The 23,966-nt window shown below is 46.4% G+C and overlaps 2 protein-coding genes across 3 annotated transcripts; both read left to right on the top strand.

Annotated features, from left to right (window-relative positions):
• The first annotated feature begins 15,745 nt into the window (after positions 1-15,745).
• Positions 15,746-21,265, top strand: CDC42EP5 (CDC42 effector protein 5). 2 transcript variants are annotated; one of them, XM_012775532.3, is made up of 4 exons: positions 15,746-16,011; positions 16,299-16,441; positions 19,336-19,421; positions 20,749-21,265. In XM_012775532.3, exon 4 carries the CDS (start codon positions 20,749-20,751, stop codon positions 21,208-21,210), a length of 462 nt encoding a protein of 153 aa, XP_012630986.2. In that variant the 5' UTR covers positions 15,746-16,011; positions 16,299-16,441; positions 19,336-19,421; the 3' UTR covers positions 21,211-21,265. The 2 variants fall into 2 exon arrangements, with proteins under 2 accessions (XP_012630986.2, XP_012630985.2); XM_012775531.3 differs by lacking the exon at positions 19,336-19,421 and having other exon boundaries at positions 15,748-16,011.
• Positions 21,266-22,198: 933 nt separating this feature from the next.
• Positions 22,199-23,919, top strand: LENG9 (leukocyte receptor cluster member 9). The gene is given in 10 exon segments (XM_020283519.2): positions 22,199-22,349; positions 22,495-22,686; positions 22,689-22,835; positions 23,095-23,263; positions 23,265-23,444; positions 23,446-23,544; positions 23,546-23,624; positions 23,626-23,713; positions 23,716-23,739; positions 23,742-23,919. Coding segments are annotated over 10 exon segments (1,275 nt in total). The 3' UTR covers positions 23,888-23,919.
• Positions 23,920-23,966: the final 47 nt, after the last annotated feature.

Genomic DNA, 23,966 nt, shown 5'->3' with positions numbered 1-23,966 from the left:
ATTGGTGAAGGTGTTCCTCTCCTGAAGCCAGTCAGTAGAAAATGGAGAAAAAGACTGATTCTTCAAATGCAAAGACAGCAACACAAAATTTTAAAGAACATAATCAAGGAAACATAACACTACCAAAGGGAGGAAAGAAAACTCCAGTGGCTGAACCCCAAAGAAATGCAGATTGTGGATTTCATGACAAAGATTTCAACATAATCATCTTTAAGAAGGTCAGTGAGCTACAAGAGAACACAGACAGACAACTCAATGAAATCAAATAAATCTATGAACAAAATGAAAGGTTAAATAAAAGGATAGAAACCATAAAGTAGAATCAAGCAGAAATTCTGGAGCTGATGAATACAATGTTTGAACTAAAAAGTTCAATAGAAATCTTCAAAAGCAGACCTAAACAAAAAAGAATCAGCAAACTTGAAGACCAATTATTTGAAATTGCCTAGTCAGAAAAGAAAAAAAATGAAAAGGAAGGAAAGAAGTCTACAGGGTCAAAAATACAGAATGGGAAAAAGATAATCTCTTCAATAAATAATGTTGGGAAATTTCATATCCACATGCAAAAAAATGAAATCGGACTCATATCATACACTAAAATCAACTAAAAATGGATTTAAAACTTAATCATAAGACTTGAAACCACAAAATTCCTAAAAGAAAACATAGAGGAAATTTCCTTGACCTCTGTCTTCATAAAAATTTTTTGGACATGACATCAAAAGCACAGGAATAAAAGTAAAAATAAATAAGCAAAACTAAATCAGCCTAAAAAGCTTCTTCACAGCAAAGGAAACAATCAAGATAATAAAAAGGCAACCTGTATAATGGGATAAAATATTTGCAAACAGGAGTTAATACATTTAATATATAAGGAACTCATCATACAACTCAATAGCAAAAAACCGAAAAGCCAAATTTAAAAATGGGCAAAGGACTTAAATATATATTTTTCCAAATAAGACATACAAATCCCCATAGATATATGAAAAGGTGCTCAACATCACTAATCCTTTAAAAACACATATTAAAACCAAAGTAAGATATCACATCATTCCTGATAGGATGGCTATTACTAAAAAAACAAAAGATGACAAGTGGTGGGAAGGGTGTGAAGAAAATGGAACCTGGAATACTGTCAGTGAAAATGTAGACTGGTGCAGCCATTATGGAAAACAGTAGAGAGAGTTCTCAGAAAATTAAAAATAGAACTACTATATTAAACAGTAACCCCACTTAAGGATACTTATCCAAAAGTATTGAAAGCAAGACCTTGAAGAGGTAGCTGCACTCTTATATTCATTACACCATTATTCACAATAGCCAAGATATAGAAACAACATAAATGCTCATCAGTGGACAAAGAAAATGTTGCATATACAGACCACTGAAATATTATTCAGTCTAGAAAAGGAAGAAAATCTTATCATTTGCAGTAATAGAGATTGCCCCTGAGGATATTTTGCTAAGTGAAATGAGCTATACATAGAACAATAAACACCTTATGATATCACACAGGTTAGTTGTATCATTTTAGGTGGAAGTATGGCCTTGTTGTTGTCTTTATTTGGATATTAAATTGGTTTAAGGAAATGTGTATGGGTAAGAAGTTGACAGGGGATGGACTTGTGAGAGTTAATATTATGTGTCAACTTGGCTGGGCCACAGGGCCTGCTGGTTATGTGGTCCACCATTATTCTGCATGTTTATGTGAGGATGTTTTTAAATAAGATGAACATTCAAATTGGTGGACTTTGAGTGAAGCAGGTTGCCCTCTGTAAGGTAGGTGAGTCTCATTCAATCAATCGAAGGCCTGAATAGAACAAGACCAACCTCCCCTAAGCAAGAGGGAATTCTGCCAACAGAGGGCCTTTAGACTTGAACTGCAACATCAACTCTTCCTTCAGTCTGCAGTAATCACAGACTGAAGGAAGTCTGCATAATCGCAGGAATGAATTACTTACAATTCTTTAAAATGAATCTCTCTCCTCCCTCTCTCTCTCTCTTCCCCTCCCTCCCTCCCCCAAATACACACACACACACACACACACACACACACACACACACACACACTATTGCTTCTATTGGGGGGGGGGACCCTGACTAATACAATGTATGTATGGTTTCCTTTTAGGGTGAAAATGTCTTGGAACTAGATAGAGGATAGAGGTGATGGTTGCACAAGATTGTGTGTGTATTATATGTCACTTACTTGTACGATTTTAAATGGTTAATGTTATGTTATAAAAACTTTAACACCATACAAAAGAAATGTGTGTAATAATATTCACATACATTAATGTGTGTAATGTGTGTAATAATATTTGTAAAACAGGCAGCAAAGGCCCACTATGTCATGAATGCAATCTTGTTGTACTCATAATGTACACTCATGGTGCACTGACAGAATACATCATTCTTTATGATCAAGCCAAGCCTAAGGTTTCCATTTTTGCTTTCTCTGTGCCTACCCCAGTGTAGACCAGAAAAAATATTGCCTCATCAAGATGGCAATATTCCATGGTCTATCTGGACCTCCTCTACATCCGAGCTTCCCTGCCTCCTGCTAAATGTTGGATCCAACTCTGGATGTCCTCAACATTCCTGGACTTGTATCTAGACACCCGTCCTACTTTCCCTATAAGGACCCAGCCACAGGAGATGGATTTTTGTGGATGCTGTCCACAGCACTGACTGAGATGTTGCCAGCCAACTCTAGTTTCAGCACCATGGTCAGAGCCACCGAGGCAAGCCCATTTCTTCCACCATTGTCCAGTATCTTAGTTGATAAATTTGCATAAGCTAAGCTCTCATCTTAGGACTCTTAAATAGAGTCTCCCTGAAGAAGTCTCGTAAATAATATTCGTCTCACACTATTAGGGTAAATTGGAAAAAAGTAAGAGGATACGAGTGATTAATTCAAACTCCGCTCACACTCCATGGATTCTGAGTGGGAATAGAATCCATATGCTCAAGATGTTGGCCTCAAACACTAGACAGGACAAACACTGGCATGGTCCAGGGTGTCATCTAGAGTTGGTTCTCTCCCATTTACTTCAGGAAATATCTTCCCAGGGCAGGTTCAAAATACCAGCTTTTGGGTATTGGCCAAAAGACAACAGGCTTGGGATCACATCAAACTGCTTTCAAAACCTGGATCTGCCTCCTTCTATCTCTTGTCTTTGAGGAAGTCACTTCACCTCTCTATGGCTCACTTTGCTTTTTTAGAAAATGGAAATCATAATGATGTCTGCTTCATAAGGATGTTTAGAGAATTGATAATCAAATGTTACTATATTCTTTCTCTCATAGAAAGCAAGTGGTTTAGATAAGAGGGAAGACTTTGCAACCAGGCAGTCTGGGATTTGATCATAGTTCTGCCTCTATTAACTATATGACTTAAGAAAAGTTACTCACATGACTCTATTTTTTCATCTATAAAATAATGATGACGCTATTACCTACCTCACAGGATTATTATAAGGAACTACATACTTAATACATAGGATGCATGAAATGAAATTCTAAAATGTTTTAGCACTCAATCAATAATGTAGGCTAATGTTTACTATTATCATCATTATCACCATGTGCCTAAACAGAGCCTGAGAAACTTTTACTGAGAAACTTTTCTCAATAATAATAGCTGGTTTTATAAATCATCATTAGGATTTTTTGTGAAAGTCCTTAGACATCTGACATATTCTCCTGTTTACTTTTCAAAGTTCTAGACTCCCTATCTCAGGGTTAGAGACTCTGTGTCAGCATTGAAGAACACAGGCATTTGTTTATTCATGTATTCATTCAGAAAACATCTCCTGAGACTCTGGTGTTGGAGACTTCCCATCCTGTGCAACAAAACTGGTGATGGAGAAATGAGTTAGACTTAGTCCCTACCCTTAACAGACTCTGACACAAAAAATCACAATGTAATGATAGAACTATGCTACCAGAAGCTTGGGTCCTATTGGAACACAAAAGAGGCACCAATTTTTCCCTAATGAGTGAGGGAAAGATTCTTGAATATGGAACTTTTCAGATACCTGAAGAAGAAACAATTGACTCAGAGAAGACCCTAAAATGAGGGAGAACATGGTATATTCAAGAAGTATCATGTAGTTATGAGTGTTTGGAGCTTCAACAAAAAAGGAAAATTGAGAAACAATATTTTCCTCAATTGCTGAAGTCATCAGCTGAGCCTTGTATATTAAATTAGTAATTTCATCTGGCTTGGTATGGTGGCTCATGCCTGTAATCCTAGCACTCTCATAGCAGGAGGATTGCTTGAAGTCAGGAGTTCAAGATCAGCCTGAGCAAGAGCAAGATTCCCATCTCTACCAAAAACAGAGAAAAATAGCCAGGCATGGTGGCATGTGCCTGTAGTCCCAGCTATTCAGGAGGCTGAGGCAGGAGGATCATTTGAGGTTGCAGTGAACTATGATGATGCCACTGCACTCTACCAAGGGTGGCAGAGCAAGAGTCTGTCTCAAAAAATTTTTTCATTATTTACCATGGAAGAGTTGAGCCATGGGGCAATATGAGAGACATCCAGGAATGTTCATGGAAAGAAAGCAATTCAATATGGCTGGATTTAAAAAAAGAGGGGGGTGCAGAGAATGGAAATGGAAATGTAATGAAAGAGGCTTAAACAATCGGCCTGACATACAATTCATTAAGTGTTGAATACTTGGTGAACAAATAAGTAGATCTTGAGAACTCTTGATTTTCTCACCATGGGTATTAGGAAGCTCTAGGAGAGTTCTGACCAGACTAATAAGATGCTCAGTTCTTGTTATGGAAGAGAAAAGCTTATGTGTAGCTAATGGAGTGGACAGGGGTCTTAGAGAGGTGCCAATGTAATGGTCAGGTGAGAGGATTAGGTCTGATTAAGAGCAAAGTATTTGAGGAAAAGAGAAAGAAATGCGTTGGAGAGAGATTCCAAAAGTAGAAAGAGCAGAATGTGATGAATGGCTACTCACGGGGAAGGAGAAGAGCAAAGACACAAAACTAACTCTCAGAAGTCAGTTCTAGATGACTGTGGAAATGGTAACCTATTTTCAGGGTGGGACATACAAGAGGCACTGCAGATTTTAAGAGAAGAGAGAATGGATATTGACTTCCATTTTCAGCACAGTGAGTATGGGAGGTCCCATAGCACATTCTTCAAGGGAAGAGTAAAATAGTAGTTGGACAGGACTTTAAATGCAGCCAAAATCAAAATCAATGGAGAAGAGAGGAAGGAAAGAATCCAAGGGAGGGTGATAAAGTTTTAAAAAAGTGAGTTTCAATAAGTCATAGTTACCCTTCCCACGCATCTGTGGTGGACATCTATCACTCCTTATCAATACTTTTGGCCATCCAACACCTTTGAACAACCTTGATATGCCTGGGAGAAGTCCACACCTTTTGAGTCAACATCCTTCAAGGTGAAAGTAGAAGTTAACTTTCCCTGGCTGCCCTGCAGAATAGGTGCAGACATGTGAACTAGACTCTGCCAATCAGAAAGCACCCATTGGGACATCAATTTAAAAGGGAATGGCATATTTAATGCTATGTGCTTTTGTTGGTCATAGTAATTGTACATATTTATGAGGTACATGTAATATTTTTATACATGCATGCAATATATAATGATCACATCAGGGTATTTAAGATATTCATCACCTCAAACTTTTAAATTTCTTTGTGTTAGGAGCATTTCAAATATTCTCTTCTAGCTACTTTTAAATATACAGTAAATATTGTTAACTATAGTCATCCTACTGTACTATCGAACACAAGAACTTATTCCTTCTACCTAACTGCATGATTGTGCCCACTAACCAATTTCCCTTTATCCCCAACGCATGTTTCCCAGCCTCTGATAACCATCATTCTACACTCTACCCTCCATGAGATGAACATTCTTAGCTCCTGCATAAGAGTGAGAACATATAATATTTGTCTTTCTGTGTCTGGCTTATTTTATTTAACATAATGACCTGTAGTTCCATCCACATTGCTGCATGTGGTAGATTTCATTCTTTTCTATGGCCAAATAGTATTCCATTTGCGTGTGTGCACGTGTCTATAAAACATATTTTCTTCATCCATTCATTCATTGATAGACACTTAGGGTGGTTCTGTTTCTTAACTATTGTGAATAGTGCTGCAGTAAACATGAGGGTGTAGGTATGATTTCCTAGCTTTTGGATAAATATGCAGTAGTAGGATTAATTAATCATATGGTAGTTCTATTTTTAGTTTATTTGTTTTTGTTTTTTGTTTTATTTTTTATTTAATTTACTAAGGACATGATCCTAAATATTTTTAGTTTTTTGAGAGACCTTCACACTGATCTCCACAATGGCTGTACTAGTTTACATTCCCACTAACAGTGTATAAGAGTACCCTTTTCTCCACATCGTCACCAGCTTCTGGTTTTGTTTTAATCATTTTAATAATAGCCATTCTAGCTGAGATAAGTTGATATCGCATGGTTTTGATTTGCATAATTAGTGATGTTAATTTCATTTACCTTTTGGATATTTGTATGTCTTCTGAGAAATGTCTATTTTAGACCATGTGCCCACATTTTATTAGGATTATTATTCATTATTGTTTTTTGCTGTTGAGTTGTTTTAGTTTTTGTATATTCTGGATATTAGTCCATTGTTAGATGAATAGTTTATAAATATTTTCTCCCATTCTACAGGTTGTCTCTTCACTCTGTTGATTTTCTTGGCTGTGCAGAAACATTTTTATTCCTTTTGTCTATTTTTTGTGTTGCCTTCACTTTTGAGGTCTTAGTCATAAATTCTTTCCCTAGACCAATGTCCTGAAACATGTCTCTGTTTTTATGGTAGTTGTGTAAGTTGTATAGTTTCAAGTCATACATTTAAGTCTTTAATCCATTTTGAGTTAATTTTTCTGTGTAGTGAAAGATAGATGTCTACTTTCATTCTTCTGCATATAGATATCCAGTTTTCCCGGCATCATTTACTGAAGAGGGCTTTCCTTTCTTTAGTGTATGTTTTTGGCACCTTTATCAAAAATCAGCTGGCTGGCGAGGGTCCCAGTGCAGGGCTGAAGGGAAGTGTTGTCTCAAAAGTCTCTCTTTCCCCTTGTAGGGATAGCTGGCAAGTCCCACCACGAGTGGAGGGTCACAGAGGTAGAAGCCAAGAAACGAAGTTCCCGGGGCTCCCTCCTGGGCCTCTTTCCGGACTGGCTGTTTGGCTGCCCACTCCGTGCAGAGGCAGCAGGCTCCAAACTCCTCTGCGGTCATCCTCGGGATGCCTGGCTCAGGCAAGGGCATCATGGGCCAGAGGGTTGCCTGCACTTTGGCCTCCAGCATCTCTCCTGCAGCCACTCCTTGCAGGAGAATATCAAGGCCAACACCAAAGTTGGTGACATGGCAAAGCAGCACATAGACAAATGTCTTTTGGTTCCAGATCATCTGGTCACACACTTAATGATGTCAGAGTTGGAGAATAGGTGTGGTCAACACTGGCTACCAGATTGTTCTCCTAGGACATTAGGACAAGCTAAAGCCCTGTACAAAATCTGTGACCCAGATCTAGCGATCAGTTTGAACTATTCTATTTGAAATATTTAAAGATCGTCTATTATTGATAGGTGAGGACTTACTCCTATCATTTAAATTATTTTCTTGTTGTTTTGTTCATCCTTTGTTCTTTACTTCCTCTCTTATTGTTTACCATTTTGTTTTGGTGGTTTTCTGTAGTGGTAACATTTGACTCCTTTCTCTTTCTCATTTGTGTATCTGCTCTACCAGTGAATTTTATACTTCTGTGTTTTAATGAGGGTAGATGTTATCCTTTTGCTTCTAGATACAGGATTATCTTAACTATTTATTGTAAGGTCAGTCTATTAGTGATCAATTCCTTCAAGTTTTTCTGTTTTTGCTTTTGTTTTTTCTTTGGGAAAGATTTATTTCTCCTTCTTTTGTGTAGGATAATTTTTCTGGGTACAGTATTCTTGGCTGACATTTTATTTTCTTTCAGCACTTTGAATGTATTATCCCATTCTCTCCTGACTTGTAAGGTTTCTACTGAGAAATCCACTGTTGGTCTGATGAGGATTCCCTTATTTGTGACTTGATGCTTTTATCCTACTGTTTTTAGAATTCTTTCTTTGTCTTTTAACTTTTGACAGTTTGACTACAATGTGCCTTAGCAAAGAACTTTTTGGGTTGAATACATTTGGGAATTTTTGAATTTCTTATATCTGGATGCCTATATTTCTTGCAAGACTTGGTAAGCTTTTAGGTATCATTTTGCTAAATAGTTTTTCTCTCTGTTTTTTTTTGTTTTTTTTTTCATGACAGAGTCTTACTCTGTTGCCCCGGCTAGAGTGCCGAGGCATCAGCCTAGCTCACAGCAACTTCAAACTCCTGGGCTCAATCAATCCTCCTGCCTCAGCCTCCCGAGTAGCTGGGACTACAGGCATGTGCCATCATCCCTGGCTAATTTTTCTATTTTTGGTAGAGACGGGGTCTCACTCTTGCTCAGGCTGGTCTTGAACTCCTGAGCTCAAATAATCCACCTGCTTCAGCCTCCCAGAGTGCTAGGATTACAGGCATGAGCCACTGCACCCAGCAACTAAATAGTTTTTCTATGTCTTCACCTTTTTGTTCTTCTGGATATCCACGAATTTGAATACTTGGGCCCCTTACAGTGTCTCATATATCATGTAGGCTTTCTTCTTCTTTTTTTATCCCTTTTTTTTTTTTTTGGTATTATCTAATTATTTCAAAGGTCCTGTCTTTCAGTTCAGAAATTCTTTCTTCTACTTGGTCTAGTCTATTATTGAAGCTCTCAATTGTATTTTCCACTTCATTCATTGAATCCTTCAGTTCCAGAATTTCTGTTGAATTCTTTATTATGAAATCCATCTCTACATTAAATTTTTCTTTCAGATCATGAATTGTTTTCCTGATTTCTTTGTATAATTCATTTGTGTTTTTTATTACTAAGATTTTTAAAAATAATTATTGTGAATTCTTATTCAGGGATTTTATAAATTTCATTTTCTTTAGAATCTGTTACCAGAGAATTATTGTGTTTCTTTTGAGGTGCCATGTAACCTTGTTTTCTTTATGTTTCTTGGTCTTTACATTAATATCGCCATGCTTTGTTTAACAGCTATTTCTCCCAATTTTGTAGATTGGCTTTCATAGGGGAAGACTTTTCCCTATAGGTCTATCTATAATGTTGGTTGGATACGGTGCTTTGCTTTGATTCTGGGTGTAGTCTCTGTATGATTTCTTCAGCTGTAATCAGCATCAGTGGGGTCTGTGAGTTCCTCAGTGGCTTAAACTGAATTCTTTAGTGGAGGATTTTCTAAGGCTTTGGTGGGGATGGGGATACCAGGTGGGCTGGCTGTTCCTCAGGCACCAAATAGTGGTGGTATCAAGTAGGGTGGGCTTTTCCTCAGGTCCAGATGACATGTATGGGAACCACCAGAAGGTGGAGTGGGCCTGTTTTCAGGCCCCCAGATGCTACACAAGAGCGCTAGCAGCAGCAGGTGGGCTGGTCAATCCTAGGCACTCAGAGGACTGTTAAGTGTTTTTTTAGTCACAACACAAAAAAACTTTATTTTCTGCTTAAGTAGAGAGGTATTCTGTTGCTTGCAACTATGAAGTCTGTCTGCAACAGAAGATATTTTATCTCTGATAACAATGTTTATTCTATATTCCCACCTCCTGGGGGTTTGAAGTCCCCTTCCTTGGTCTGGGATATCTCAGGTGCAGCAGGTCTGAGTGGCTCACTTTTAATGCATACAATATGGGTACTATTTTCAGAGAGAGGACAAAATCAGAAGTGAAGAGAAGCAGAGAGGAGAGGAGAGGAGAGAAGAAGGGAGGGGAGGGGACGGGAGGTCAGTGCAGATGCATTATTTGTGGTTGTTAGGTGTCTACGGTAGCTTGGCTCACTTAAAACTGACAACAAATTCATAGGAACTGGGTGTTATTGTTTACCTATTTTGCAGATGAGGAAACTGAAGCTAGGAGAAGAAAAGTGACTTGCCTGGGATCACACAGACAAGAGTTGGTGGAGCTGGGACTCAAAGCCAAGCCTGTCTGACATGAACACCTGGGCTCTTGCCATAATTGCCCTGCTCACATTTAGAGTCCAGTGGGGACGACCTTAGGAATCCCCTCTACCACCCACAGGTGGAGAGCCAAGGCTCACAGTACTTTGGCCAGAGTTCAAAGCAATTAGTTCTTGGCCCTTTCCTACTTCCTTGGCTTTTGTAGTTGCTACGAAGATACTGCTTTTCTTCATAGAATCTAAATTAGGTGCCTATGAACTTTTCCTGGTAGAATTGGGATGTGGAGTGGGGGGAGGAAACTGCGATATTCCTAGCTTTAGGGGGAGGGGATACTGCGAGACAAGTCAGCTGGAAGGAAGAAGGAGCCTAGATTCCTAAGAGAAAGCTCCGCACACAGAGCTCAGCTGTCCTTGGAAGCTTGCAGACTGGCTGCAGTCCACTCCTGGGGTTCTCCTATATCTCCCCCTCTTCTGCCTCCCTCTGCATCCTTCTCCTCTCTTTCTCTCTCTCTCCTCTCTCTCTCCCCCACCCCCACAGATTTCTCTCCTTTCCCTCCAAGTCTATGTGGGGCTCTCACAAAGTCCTGTTGGTTATTGGAAATCCTACCCGCAACCCTGGGTTACTCCCACTGTTGAACTCATCCCTATATATGCTTGAGTTCCTGAAGAAAATCCCACAGCCCCGTGCATTAGTCACTGCACATTTACAGCCTCTGACTCTCTGTGGCCTTTGATACAGAACCTCCATTGATGACTCAGTTTCCTTGTCTGCTCAGTGGAGATAATAATAGTGCCTACCTCATGGACGGATGTGAAGACTAAAAGAGATAATAAATGAGAGTTGTTCAGCACAGGGCCTGGCATACAGCGAGTGCTCCATAGATGTCAGCCTGCAGTCATCCTGGGGCAGGGTTCTGAGCCAGCCTCTCCTCCCTTCCTGCTCATCCAAAGCTTTGCCCCACACCCCAGCCTCCCACTTCCCTGAGATCTAACACAGCAGGTAAGAGCCACAACAACGTCCCCCCACCCCAATATATTAATACTTGCCAGGCTGCAGTTCTCCCCCATTTCCATTTCAAAGTGCAGACTCCCCTTGTCCTGGGCTATACCCCACTAAGTTCCCTAGATCTGGGCTGGCCAATGGAGGAGAGACACTGGCCACTGGTTGCTATTCTAATTTAAATCAATTAAAATTAAATAGAATCGGAATGTCAGTTCCTCAGCTCCACTAGCCACATTTGAAGTGTTCGACAGCCACATGTGGTTACCATATTGGACAGTGCCAATAACAGACAGCCCCATCATTCCAGAAAATTCTATTGGATAGATCCCTTTTTCCTCTCCAGGGGGACCTCTCCACATAGACCATACCCTCTCCTCTATCTCTCTCCTTCTCTGCCAGGGTCAGCCTGTCCAAGTTCAAATTCTGCCTGTACAATTTAATAGTTGCATTAGTTCAGTTGCCTTAAAAAAAATAATAAACCACTCTCTGTGCCTCAGTTTTCTCATTCATAAAATAGGGACAATAATTTCAACTCCCACTCCCTCCCATAGAGTTATTGTGAGGATTAAATGAGGTTACATCTGAAAAGGGCTTAATACAGCTCTCAGAAGGTTTTAAGCATTTAATAAATGTTAGCTTTTATTGTTGTTGTTATATACTTTTGTAAGCTCAGTCCTCCTTTTTTTTAAAATCTGTATGTGCTGATAATGAATGATTGCCAAAATACATTGTTAAGTGGGGGGAAAAGTGGTGACCCAAAATCATCCTGTAGGATTTCATTTGTATGTTTAAAATGTGGCACATGTTTTCTTTGAGTACAATCTATATCAGTGATTCTTAACCAGGGGTGATTTTTCCACCCCAGGAAACATTTGGCAATGTCTGTTCTATAATCTGAATATTTGTCTCTGCCTAATATTTACACATTGAAATCCTAATCCCCAGGATGAAGATGTTGGGAGGTGGGGCCTTTGGGAAGTGATTAGGCCCTAAAGGTGGAGCCCCCATGAATAGGATTAGTGTCCTTAGAAACCCAGAGAGACTCTCATCCATTCTACCATGTGATGACATGGGCAGAAGTTGACTGCGAGCAAGGAAGGGACCCTCACCAAACCCCAAATCTGCTGGAGACATGATCGTGGACTTCCCAACCTCGAGAACTGTGAGAAATAAATGTAATTTATAAGCCACGCAGTCTATGGTATTTTGTTATAGCAGCCTGGGCAGACGATCTGGAAACATATGGGGGCGGGGAGGAGTGGAGAATGCTGCTGGCCTCTGGCAGGAGAAGAGCCCAAGGACTGTGCTCCACACCCTACAGTGCACAGGACAGTCCCTCACACCCCTCATGGCAAAGAATCACCCAGCCCCAGATGATAGGAGTGCTGAGGGAGTCTGTGTATCTGAAGAGCCTAGATTGGAAAAGGTCATCCAAGCATTGTTAAAGTTCTCTCTCTCTCTCTTCCTCTCTCTCTGTCTCTCCCCCATCCCTCCCTCTCCAAAGAGAATGTGTTCATGTATCACTTGGGTCATTAAAAATTACTTTTTAAAACAAATGAGATAGTAGTAAAATGTATCCAAACCAACCAAAGACTCAGAAACCTTGCTGTGACTAGACCTACCATTCCAGATTCTCTATCTCTCACCATTCTCAGAGGATCTGCTAATCTCTCCAAACTTCCTTGCCTTCCCACTGCAGTCTGGCTTCATCCTGCCTGGTCCCCTTAGGTCAGCTCTCACTCAGGCCACTAGTGGCCTCTGGGTTGTTACTAAATCCAGTGGACCCCTTCTTATTTTTTTAACCATATCTGGACTGCTTTTGAGACTGCAAGGAAAAGGGACTGGGCATCCTCCCCAGGCTTCTGGGACACACCTTTCTCCTCCTCCTTCTTCTCTTTCCCTGGCTACTACCAGGACCTTGTCCAGAGTTACTTTCCTTCTTATCTCTGAATTGCTGCCCTTCCTGCACTTCAATCCAGAACTGGCCACATAATTGGTGGGGTCCAGTGAAAATGATAATGTGGGGCCCCATGTTCAAAATGATAACGAATTTCAAGTTGGTGACACCTGAGCATTAAAAAGAGCATGGGGGCCGGGCGCGGTGGCTCAAGCCTGTAATCCTAGCACTCTGGGAGGCCGAGGCGGGCGGATTGCTTGAGGTCAGGAGTTCGAAACCAGCCTGAGCAACAGCAAGACCCCGTCTCTACTATAAATAGAAAGAAATTAATTGGCCAACTAATATATATATATATGAAATTAGCCGGGCGTGGTGTCGCATGCCTGTAGTCCCAGCTACTCGGGAGGCTGAGGCAGCAGGATTGCTTGAGCCCAGGAGTTTGAGGTTGCTGTGAGCTAGGCTGACGCCACGGCACTCACTCTAGCCTGTGCAACAAAGCGAGACTCTGTCTCAAAAAAAAAAAAAAAAAAAGAGCATGGGGGTCTTCCGAATACACGACCCTGGGCAACCCATCAAGCTAATCCTGCTTTGGCTCTCAACATCCCCCCTGGATCTGACATCACATGGCAAAGGGGCTTTGCAGATGCAATTAAGGTTATGGATTTATGTTAGGGGGATTATCTGGTGTAATGGTTAGTTTTATGTGTCCACTTGACTAGGCTCTAGTCCCCAGTTATTCCAGCAAACACCAGTCTGGGTGTTGCTGTAGAGGCATTTTTGCAGATATGGTTAACGTCTACAATCTGTTGATTCTAAATGAAGGAGATGACCCTTGATAATGTGGGTGGTCGTCTTCCAACCCACTGAAAGCCCTTAAAAGAAAAATGGAGGTTTCTCTGAAGAAGAAGAAATTCTACTTCCAGACTGCAGCATTGGCTCCTGCCTCAGTTTCTAGCTGTCCCTATGGATTCCAGGCTTGCCAGCCCCTGTAGTCATGTTCTCAATTCCTTGAAATAAATATCTTTATATCTAAACATATATTAATAATATATGTGTGTATAAAACACTGACTCATGCTATAATTTGGTTGAACCTTGAAAACACGCTAAGTTGAAAGAGGCCAGACATACAAGGCTATACAATGTATGATTCCATTTGCATGAAATGCCCCAAATAGGTAAAGTCATAGAATAAAAAAACAGATTGGTGGTTTCCAGGGGCTGGGGACTGGGGGCAATGGAGGGACTTCATAATAAGACTTTCTCTTGGAGTGATGAAAATGTTTTGGAACCAGATAGAGGTGATGGCTGCACAACAATATGAATGTACCAGATGCCACTGAACTGTACATTTTACGATAGTTAATTTTATGTGATGTGAATTTTACATTAATAAAAATACTAAATAAAAAGTTGTGGGCCGGGCGCGGTGGCTCACGCCTGTAATCCTAGCACTTTGGGAGGCCGAGGCGGGCGGATTGCTCAAGGTCAGGAGTTCGAAACCAGCCTGAACGAGACCCCGTCTCTACCAAAAACAGATATAAATTAATTGACCAACTAAAAATATATATACAAAAAATTAGCAGGGCATGGTGGCGCATGCCTGTAGTCCCAGCTACTCAGGAGGCTGAGGCAGGAGGATCGCTGAGCCCCGGAGATTGAGGTTGCTGTGAGCCAGGCTGACGCCACAGCACTCACTCTAGCCTGGGCAACAAAGTGAGACTCTGTCTCAAAAAAAAAAAAAAAAAAAAAGTTGTGACTTAGATATATTATTTTTCTTGATTACTGAGATTTTGGTGACCATTTCTCACACCTTTAAATTTTGCTCTGGAGGCTGAGTCCAAGCCTGTTCCAGCCCACGCCCTGCCTGGACCCCAGGGAACTTTCTCACACCTGGATCTGACCTTGGTATTCCTCTGCAGGTCCCCCATGCCTCCAGAACAAAGTCTAAGCTCCCAGTGGCTTTCAAGCTGGCCTCTCCAGGTAAACCCAGCCCCACCCAGTTGGAGTGCCCTCTGCTCCACCTGCCTTCCCCACCTTCCTTCCTCCTCGACTGGGCTCAATAAACTGTCATTCTTCCTTTAAGACCCAGTACAAAGGCACTTTCTTGTTATCATTTAAATTGACTCCATCAAGCCCCACAACCCAGCCCCAGCTAGGGGTAGAACCACTGAGCCAGCCTCCCACCTGGGCCTCCACCTCCCTCCCACCTGGGCATTCACCTGTGCCTCCACCTCCCTCCTACAGACCCAGCTCCCACCTGGGCCTCCACCTCCCGCCCCCTGAGTCAGCCTCCCACCTGGGCCTCCACCGCCCTCCCACTGAGCCTGCCTCAGAGCTGAGGACTCTGTCCTCTGCCAGGCCCTGCCTCACACTGGCCCTGGAGGAATCTTCCTATCACCCCAATCTGACTCTTGTCTCCAACTCCAATAGACACAGGTCCTCAGAGTGATATATGACCTTTCTGTGGAGTTCTATGGTGGGTGGCTTCAGAGAGGGACATCCATCCTGGGGACTCCCCAAAGCAGGGCCACAGCTGCCTCTTTCAGACCACCTCCATCCTCTGGCTGATCTCATTGCCTGCCCGTGTGTGTGTGTGTGTGTGTGTGTGTGTGTGTGTGTGTGTGTCTGTCTGTCTGTCTGTCTGTCTCTCTCTCTCTCTCTCTCCCTCTCCCACTCCCCCAACAGCTGCAATCTGGAATAAATTACTCTTCTAAGCAGCCAGACTTCCCCAGTTTCAGGAAATTCCAAGCTGGGCAGAGGGAGGGGCCAGGCTTGGGGGTGCGCCCTGTCCATCCCCCACCCCCTCTGCGAGTTCTAGTCCCAGCCTCTTCCCGCCCCACACTCAGGACACAGGGGCCTCCGCGTTTCCACCACTGCTTTCTAGTCTCGTGAAACCTACAGGCAAATTTTGGAGAAGAAGGGCTGGACGAGGCCTGTGCCTCAACCCTGTCTGCTGGGGACAGCGAACTGAACTGAGCTGGACTGAGCAGCGACTCTGCGTCTGCTTGGGCTCCTACCATGGCCCCCGAGAGGGGCTGACACCTTAGTTGGGTGCAGGTAAGGAAAGGTCCTGATGCCAAGGCCTGCCGGGGGTAGGGCTCAGACGCTTAGGCCCGGGGAGGAGCCTGGGGCCTTGGCCTTCTGAGTCTGGAGGAGGGGGCTAGGGGCCCCACCAGTGGAACTGAAGGAGGAGGGGCTGGGGGCCGGCTTCTGGGCCTGAGGGAGCCAGGAGCCAGGACTCCCGCGCCGACAGGACAGGAGGCGGCCCGAGGAGGTGGCATTGCAGGCCCAGATGCCTGCGTCCTAAATCCCCTCCGGGTTTCGCATGGCACTTTCTTTGCCAGGTGAGATCCGGCCCGGAGGAAGAAGGAAGAAGGCGAAGGCAGGGCACTAGGAGGCGGAGGCGGACTCTGAGCCAGGGGGAGAGGGGTCCCAGTTGGAGCCCGAGTCGAGGGAGTGCGCGGAGCCGGCTGGGGAGGACCGCGAGGTAAGGGGCAGTGGTGGGAAGGAGTCCCCCGTCCTGTCCTGTCGCGGGAAGAAGGAACTGAAGGCCGAGGATAGCTGCGGCTGCTGAATTCCTGGCAGCAGCCACGTGGCCTCAGGAAGCGCGCAGTGGAGCCCCGACGGGTGGGGGTGGGGCGGGGTCTCCCAGTCCGGGTTCCCCGGCCCCGCCCAGGCCCCACCGCTTCCCTGCCTCTCACGCGGGTTTGAGAACCAGTCCGGCCAGATCCGGAGCGGGTTGTTATTTCCGTCCTGGCCGGGCTGGAGCTGAGAGAGGACAGAGGTGAACCAGCTGTGCCCCCATCCCCCTGGCCCTGCGGGGGCAGGAAAGAGAGGTTGGGTGGAGGCGGGAGAGGGCGTCCGGGGCTCCAGCCTTTGCGCCCGGCTTTCTGGCTGCTTCACGTTGGTCACAAACAACAGCCCCTCTGTGCCGCTAGCCCTGGCCGCGTGAGGAACTCTTTCCAAGCATGACCTCACTGCACCAAGCACAGCAACCCTGCCAGAGGGAGATCGCGGCCTTCTATTCAAGAGAGCACCCAGGCCCAGAAGTGAAGTGACTTGCCCAAGGTCTCAGAGCTAGCCAGGAGAAGAGGTGGCATTTGAAAATGAGTCCTAACTCATTGTGCTTGTCTGGAATGGAAAAGAGAGAAGACGGGGGGAGGGAGTCAATGGTGCAAGGAAACCCTTGGTCTTTATATCAAATCAAACATTATTTTTTCTCCGTGGGGCTGCACACCCACCCTCTTCTATTGGGGAGGGCAGCTATGGGCAATGCAATATAATTCTTTGACTCTAGAGTTCATCTGGATTCCAAATCCAGCCCACAGCATTTGCTGCTATGTGACCCAGAGCAAGTTACTTGCCCTCTCTGTGTCTCAGCCATCACACATCTGTAAAACAGACATTGTAATCATAATCTCCCCCTCACTGGGTTGTTCCGAAGATTAAATGAATTAGTTCATCCTTGTGGAGTGGCTGGCCCAGAATAAGCACTTGAGAAATAAAACAGCACCATGAGTATACTTTCTGATGCGTTGTAACAAACAGGAATTTTGACTTCTTTTTTTCAGAGCAGTAAACTGAGATTTAGGTTGAGGAAGCTAGGTTGGGGTCCCACAAAAAGGAATGGCAAAGTTGGAGCCCAGGTGTAGTTGACATCAGGAACCAAGCAAGACATTAATGTGTTGCCAGGTGCTGGAAAATGGCAGTGACTTGTAGGGCACGGGAAGGATGGACTGAGGACCCAAGCTGGGAGCTGGGCTGTGAGAAGTGGGAAGCTGTAGTAGCTGAGACCAGTCAGGGAGGGGTGAGTTCAAGAGGTCGCAGACCTCTTGAAGGAGGAAGGAGGCGACTCCCAGCTCTGGGGTCCCACAAAGCTGGCTTTGGAATGTTGCACAAGTCACACACTCTCCCTGAGCATGTTTCCTTCTCTGGGTCACTGCAAGAATGTCCAGGTGGGACTTTGTAAGGCTTTTCAGTGGTGGCGAAAAGAAAAGACAGAGAGAGAGAGAGAGAGAGAGAGTGGAGCCAAATCACGTGGCTTTATTTAGTGCTCCTGGAGGAGGTTCTGGGGCTCCAAGAGAGGGGGGGCCCCAGAAGTTGCCCCCGTTTGAAAGGGGTGCAGACTTTTATACCATTTGGGCCAGGCTAGGGACTTTTGGCGGGAAGAGCTAGGACGACCTTGGTGGTCATTGAGAAATAGGAGGGGTTGGCGGTATTTGTAGGATCCAGAAGCCAAAACTTTCTTATCTGGGTGGACATGTGGGTATGATTCCTTTCAGCGGGGCCTAGCAGTTTTGTCCTTGGCGGGTCTGGTCTTGTGAGCCTTTTCTTTTTTGATCTAGGGAGAAGAGGGGGCCTGGCATCACAGACTCCACTGAGCATTTATTTATTTACTGAACGTTAACTGTGTTGGGTACTGTGCTAAGACTTTCATGGGCATGACTTCATCAATTTTTGCAGGACTATAATGTATTATATTAGCACCATTCCATTTTCGAGATGAGGATATGAGGTCATAAAAGTTGAGTAACTTGCCCAAAGCCACACAGCAATCAACACCCCCAAATCCAAACCTGAGCAGTTGGCTTTCTGAATTCTACTCTTTTTGCCTCTAACTCAGAGCAAGTGCTGAGATAATGGGCTCTGCTATCACCTAGAGAAGGTTTCTATTTTAAACTGTGGATTCAGATTCATTAATGAGCTGAGTTCAACATTTGAAAATAAAATAGATTAGAATAGAAAGTATCAGAGTGCCTACCATGTTGTCAGGTAAGTCTTGTTTCATAGAATTTTTGTTTCCATTATGGGAGAAGAGGGGGTGGTGATTGTGTGCTGGGTTGAGGTTGGAGATACTTGATAAACACTGCAGACGTGGTAAATCAAGACTGGTTTCCCCAGAGAAATAAATGTAAGGTGTGTGTGTGTCTGTGTGTGTGTGCTAGGTGGAAAACAGGCTTCAGAATACACCCATCAACAATTGTTTTACATCCTTTCGGCTTTAATTTTTCTACACATTATCATCAGTACTTCCCAGGGTGCCTGTTACTACAAAAACAATGCTAGCTGCTTTTTTCCCCCTAGTAGTGTTTTATCATCAAATCTAATTTTTGTTCCACAGTTATTGTTTGGGGACGTATTTCTCCCCCACCCCCCCACAACACGAGCACTACCAACTGCTTGATGCTATTAAAATATAGTTTTCTTGGCTTGAATTTTTCTATGTGCCCTGCAAAGAAGGTAGTGTTATTTTATCTATTTTACAGAGAAGAAAACAGACAGGGAGATAAAGTCATTTATCTCAATTCGTACAGCTGGCAAAAAGGGTGGGGCTTCGATTGAAAAAGAAGAAAGGATTTTTCTTTTTTGTTATAATAACAGTGACTGTTAAAACAAAAGTACAAGGTCATCAGAGTCCCTCCCAGAAGTTCCACAGAAAACAGCCAAGTTCCAGGATACGGACAGAGGTTGGTTGCATTTCAGTTTACTGTTGAATCTGGCGTGGCCATGCGCAATAGAGCACATACCTTGCAATTTACAAGCTGCCAGCTTCAAGTTTATGCCAGGCTTGCTATTTTCTTATTTTAACACAGGGGAATTTGTATGATTATTATGTTACAAAATATGAGAGAACGTATTTTTAGGTCATGATCTTTCAAAATCAGATATAGTGACCCCTGGGTAGCCCCGGGAGGTGGCGGGAGGGATTGGTTTCAGGCATCCCATGGACACCAGGATTGAGTGTACTCAAGTCCTGTATATAAAATGGACTAGTATTTGCATATAACCAATGCACCTCCTCCTGTATACTCTAAATCATCTCCAGATTACTTATAATACCTAATACAATGTAAATGTTATACAAATAGTTGTATTGTTTTTTAATTTGTATTTTTACATTTCTTCCCCAAATATTGTTTTTTGTTTGTTTTTGAGACAGAGTCTCACTCTGTTGCCTGGGTTAGAGTGGCGTCAGCCTAGCTCACAGCAACCTCAAACTTCTGGGCTTAAGTGATCCTGCTGCCTCAGCCTCCCGAGTAGCTGGGACTACAGGCATGCGCCACCATGCCCGGCTAAGTTTTTCTATATATTTTTAGTTGGCCAATTAATTTCTTTCCATTTTTAGTAGAGACGGGTCTCCCTCTTGCATGGGCTGGAACCTTCCCCAGTTATTGTTGATCCGCAGTTAGTTGAGTCTGCTTATTTGGAACCGTGGATACCCAGGGAGGACTGTAATTGAAATTATAAAATGCTGTGCCAGTAACAGACCCCCAGGCCCACCCTAACCTCCTGAGTTAGGGTCTTGAGGCCTGCTCTGTGACTTTTGTGCACCTGAGACAAATCCTTTTTAGGCTTCTTCTTCCACGTGTGTGTGTCGTGGGCTCTACACACTGTGCCTGCTTTGCCTAAAGGACCGAGTCAGCCTTGTCTTCAGGAAATGGGCCTGGGAATTTCCCTCTTGGAAGTTTGCGAAGTACTTTTTTGTTATCTGACCTATAGGAAGGCTCTAATACTCGTTTTTAGGAGGAGCGGCATAGCGTGGTGGTCGTGTGTATTTTGGAGGCAGGCCAACCTAGATCTGAATCTGAGATTTTAGTCCAACAGCTGTGCCCACTGGACCTCTCAAAGCCTCATTTTCCCCACCTGTAAAATGGACATAATCCCACCATCGTCCTGTTCTCAGCGAGAGCATCCTTTGGGAGAACCACATGGCTAGCTAGGCCCTGGGCCGGGGACACGGAATCGGGGGCTCTCGGGGTGGAGGCAGCGCTGACCCGCCTGTGCCTCTCACAGATGCCAGTGCTGAAGCAGCTGGGCCCCACGCAGCCCAAGAAGCGGCCCGATCGAGGCGTCCTGTCCATTTCGGCGCCGCTCGGCGACTTTCGGCACACGCTGCACGTGGGGCGCGGCGGCGACGCCTTCGGGGATACCTCGTTCCTGAGCCGCCACGGCGGCGGGCCGCCCCCCGAGCCCTGGGCGCCCCCCGCCGGCGCCCCGCGCACAGCACCGCCGCCCGCTGTCCCACAGCCCCCGGCGCCTGCTCTCCGCGCGCCCGCGCCCGCGGACCCGCTGCTGTCCTTCCACCTGGATTTGGGCCCCTCCATGCTGGATGCGGTACTGGGCGTCATGGACGCAGCGGGCCCAGTGGCTGCGGCCGCCAAGCCTGACGCGGACCCCGGCACAGGGACTCAGCACCCCAGGGCCCGCTACGGCCCCAACGCGGACCTCGAGCTGGACGACATCATCGGCCTTTAGGCGCTCCCAATCCTTGCACCCCGGCGCTGTATACATAAATGGCCAAGGCCCGTACCCTGGGCTCTGAGTGTTCACTGTGCCCTGAGGGAGGGGCGACGGAGAGGGGGTGAGACGCTCCTGCGCCTTGGAGACCCAGATGTAGGGCCTGGAGTTTAGGGTCCAGGTTGAATGACCTCGAGTAGGATGCGTCTCCTTTACGAGAGTCAGGGTGCGTGGCCAGCTGGTGTCTTTCCTAGAAGGCGGGCTAAGTTTCATTCACCAAATGTTGACTGAGCACCAACGCCTGCCCGAGGTGGTCCCCGGGGCTGGGCTGCACGCTCGGCCCAGAGGGGCTGCGCAGAGCCAGCTGAGTGCTGCGGTCCGGGAGCCTCAGCCTCTTAGCCCGGCACGTCTTAGGAGGACCCCGCCTTTTGCTGGGGGAGGACGACAGAGGGCAATGGCTGGGAACCCTTTCAAAGCCTGCAAGGGCGTGATCCCCTTGGGGGAGGGCCTCTGTTTCCTGAGGTGCATCGGCAGCAGGGTGGTGGCATTGTCCTAAGTCTGGGCTACAAAGTTAGGTCTGAGCCCATGAATGTCCTGGTTCTCCAAGATCCCAGAGGGGCGAGGCCGCACGTGCAAATCATTTGGACCCAGGTCGAAGCCAAGTTCTCTGCAGCGGTCCCCAACCGTTTTGGCAGCAGGGACCGGTTTCATGGAAGACAACGGCGGGGGTGATTCAAGCAATGGGGAACTGTTGTGAATGCAGATGAAGCTCCAGGCACTTGCCCGCTGCTCACCTCTTGCTGTGCAGCCCCGAGCCTAACAGCGACTGGTACTGCTACCGGCCGGTTGCAGGGGGACGGCAGCTCTGAGGTCCCAGAGACTGCGGCACCAGTAAATCACTTGGGCTGGGCATGGGGCCAGATTATAATGGCCCAAGGGGCGGGGCACATGCAAATAAATTGAAATGGGGCGGGGCACACGCAAATTACTTGGCGAGGGGCGGGACATGCGTGAAAGTCACCGGGCTGGGCGGGGCACAAGTGAATCACTTGGGCTGGGGGCGGGATCGGGCTCCCTAGAGCTCACCCGGACCAAGACCAAGATGGCCTCTCCAGGGACTGAGCGTGGTTTCCGGGCGCGGGAGGTCCCGGGCGGAGGCAACCGGCTATCAACGGGAGACGGCAGGGCCAGAGTCCTCCCGAGCGAGTGCCCCGGGCGTGGACCTCGAGGGTGGAAAGTGGGGGTGGTGGCGGGATCGCGGGTCGCTGACACCACAGTCGGGTTAAGACGCTGTCCAGGCAGGGCTGCCATCGGCGCGCGGGCGGCCTGGTTTGCGTGGTGAGCGCGCCAGTTGTCCCCCCCCCACCACCCCCCACCCCCGCACCCTTGGCGGCGGCCAGAGAGCGCTAGAGTCCCCAGCTGCGGTGCCCGCGTCCCCGCCGGCCTGCTGCTTCCTCCTGGAGGGCCGCAGCCACTTCAGCGCCCACTGCCGCCAACTCATCCCAGGGCGCCGGCGCCATCGCGCCGGGACGCAGGCCAAGGCTGTGACCGCCATCCAGCGAATAGGGGAGGACCCGCCGACCTCTCAGGCATGCGCGAAGAGCCTGTCGGCGCTCAATCTAAGACAGGCAGCCCGAGCACCGGTGCCCGCCCAGGCCCAACAGCAGCACCGCGTGCGCCGCTTCCGCCCCCACCAACCCCAGGTCTTTGGCTCGAGCTTGGCAGCTGGGCTCGTGCCTGCCATGCTGGATGCGCTGGGCAGCAGGGATGGGTGCAGGGGAGAGGACACATACAATGGTGACGAGAACCATGGAGTTGGGGTGTAGAGAGGACCTGGGCAGGGCCCAAACAGGCGGCCGACCAGTGTTGCCCTTCCAGGAGGGAGCAGAAAGCCGGTCTGAAATCTCGGAGATGGAGGCAGCCAAGGAGAGGGCGCTGATATGGGAACACTAGACCCAAGAGGGCACCTCACAGAACAGAGTGAGAAGACACTGAAGCCAACAGTAGACGCCAGGACCAGCCAGCTGCTGGCCAGGGCAGCACAGGTCCCTGTGGCCCCAGGGCAGAATGCTGGCAGAGCCGGGTCCTGGGGCCTGACCCAAAGATGAAGAAAGGGCCATTCTGGCTAAGGCTGTGTACTCTTGCAAACCTCACCCCACACATTTTATGACCCTCATAGTGACCTATCCTGGGCGACAGGCAGAAACTGCCATGCCTAGCAACACTTGGTCCACTGTCGCTCTATCCTGTGCTGTTGCTGGTGCCCACACAGGCCCTGCACCTGACACTGGCCCTGCTGCAGCTCTCGGGCCCTGGGGAGGCAGCAGCCACCTTTGGGGCTTTGAGACAGGCCCTTGGGTCCCAGAGCTTCAAGCAGCCCCCAGCTGAGGTTCAGGGGCCAGGTACTCCTGGGCGGCCATGTGCTTTGTGCCCCCACCCTCTCCCACACTGGAAAGCATGGCACAAGTGCTGAGCCAGAGGCTGGAGACCAAGGGGCTAAGTGTGCTACAGTCCCCAGGGAGTGGCACCACCTCACACTGGCCAAGGTGCCCATGGTTCCCAAGTCTACTTCCCCAAGCCTGGGTTAAGCCTGAGTCAGGAAGTGGGGAGCCAGCCCCTAAGGAGAACCTGGCTGTGCCCTATGGGGAGGACAGGAAGTACCTACAGGCTGCTGGCTGAGATTCCCCTGGAGTGACATTCCCAGACCTGAAGGAGCCAAATTGGATCCAAACACCCCAAGGAGGAAAGACAGTCCAAACAGGAAGGACAAGTCA

The sequence above is a fragment of the Microcebus murinus genome, chromosome 32 (genome assembly GCF_040939455.1).
Source record: "Microcebus murinus isolate Inina chromosome 32, M.murinus_Inina_mat1.0, whole genome shotgun sequence".
Lineage (NCBI taxonomy): Eukaryota > Metazoa > Chordata > Mammalia > Primates > Cheirogaleidae > Microcebus > Microcebus murinus.
Note: the sequence above shows the minus strand (reverse complement) of the source record. Positions and strands in the feature narration are given on the sequence as shown.

Bases quoted from the DNA above. Each gene is read 5' to 3' on its own strand.
- CDC42EP5 (XM_012775532.3), top strand. From the start codon at position 20,749: ATGCCAGTGCTGAAGCAGCTGGGCCCCACGCAGCCCAAGAAGCGGCCC.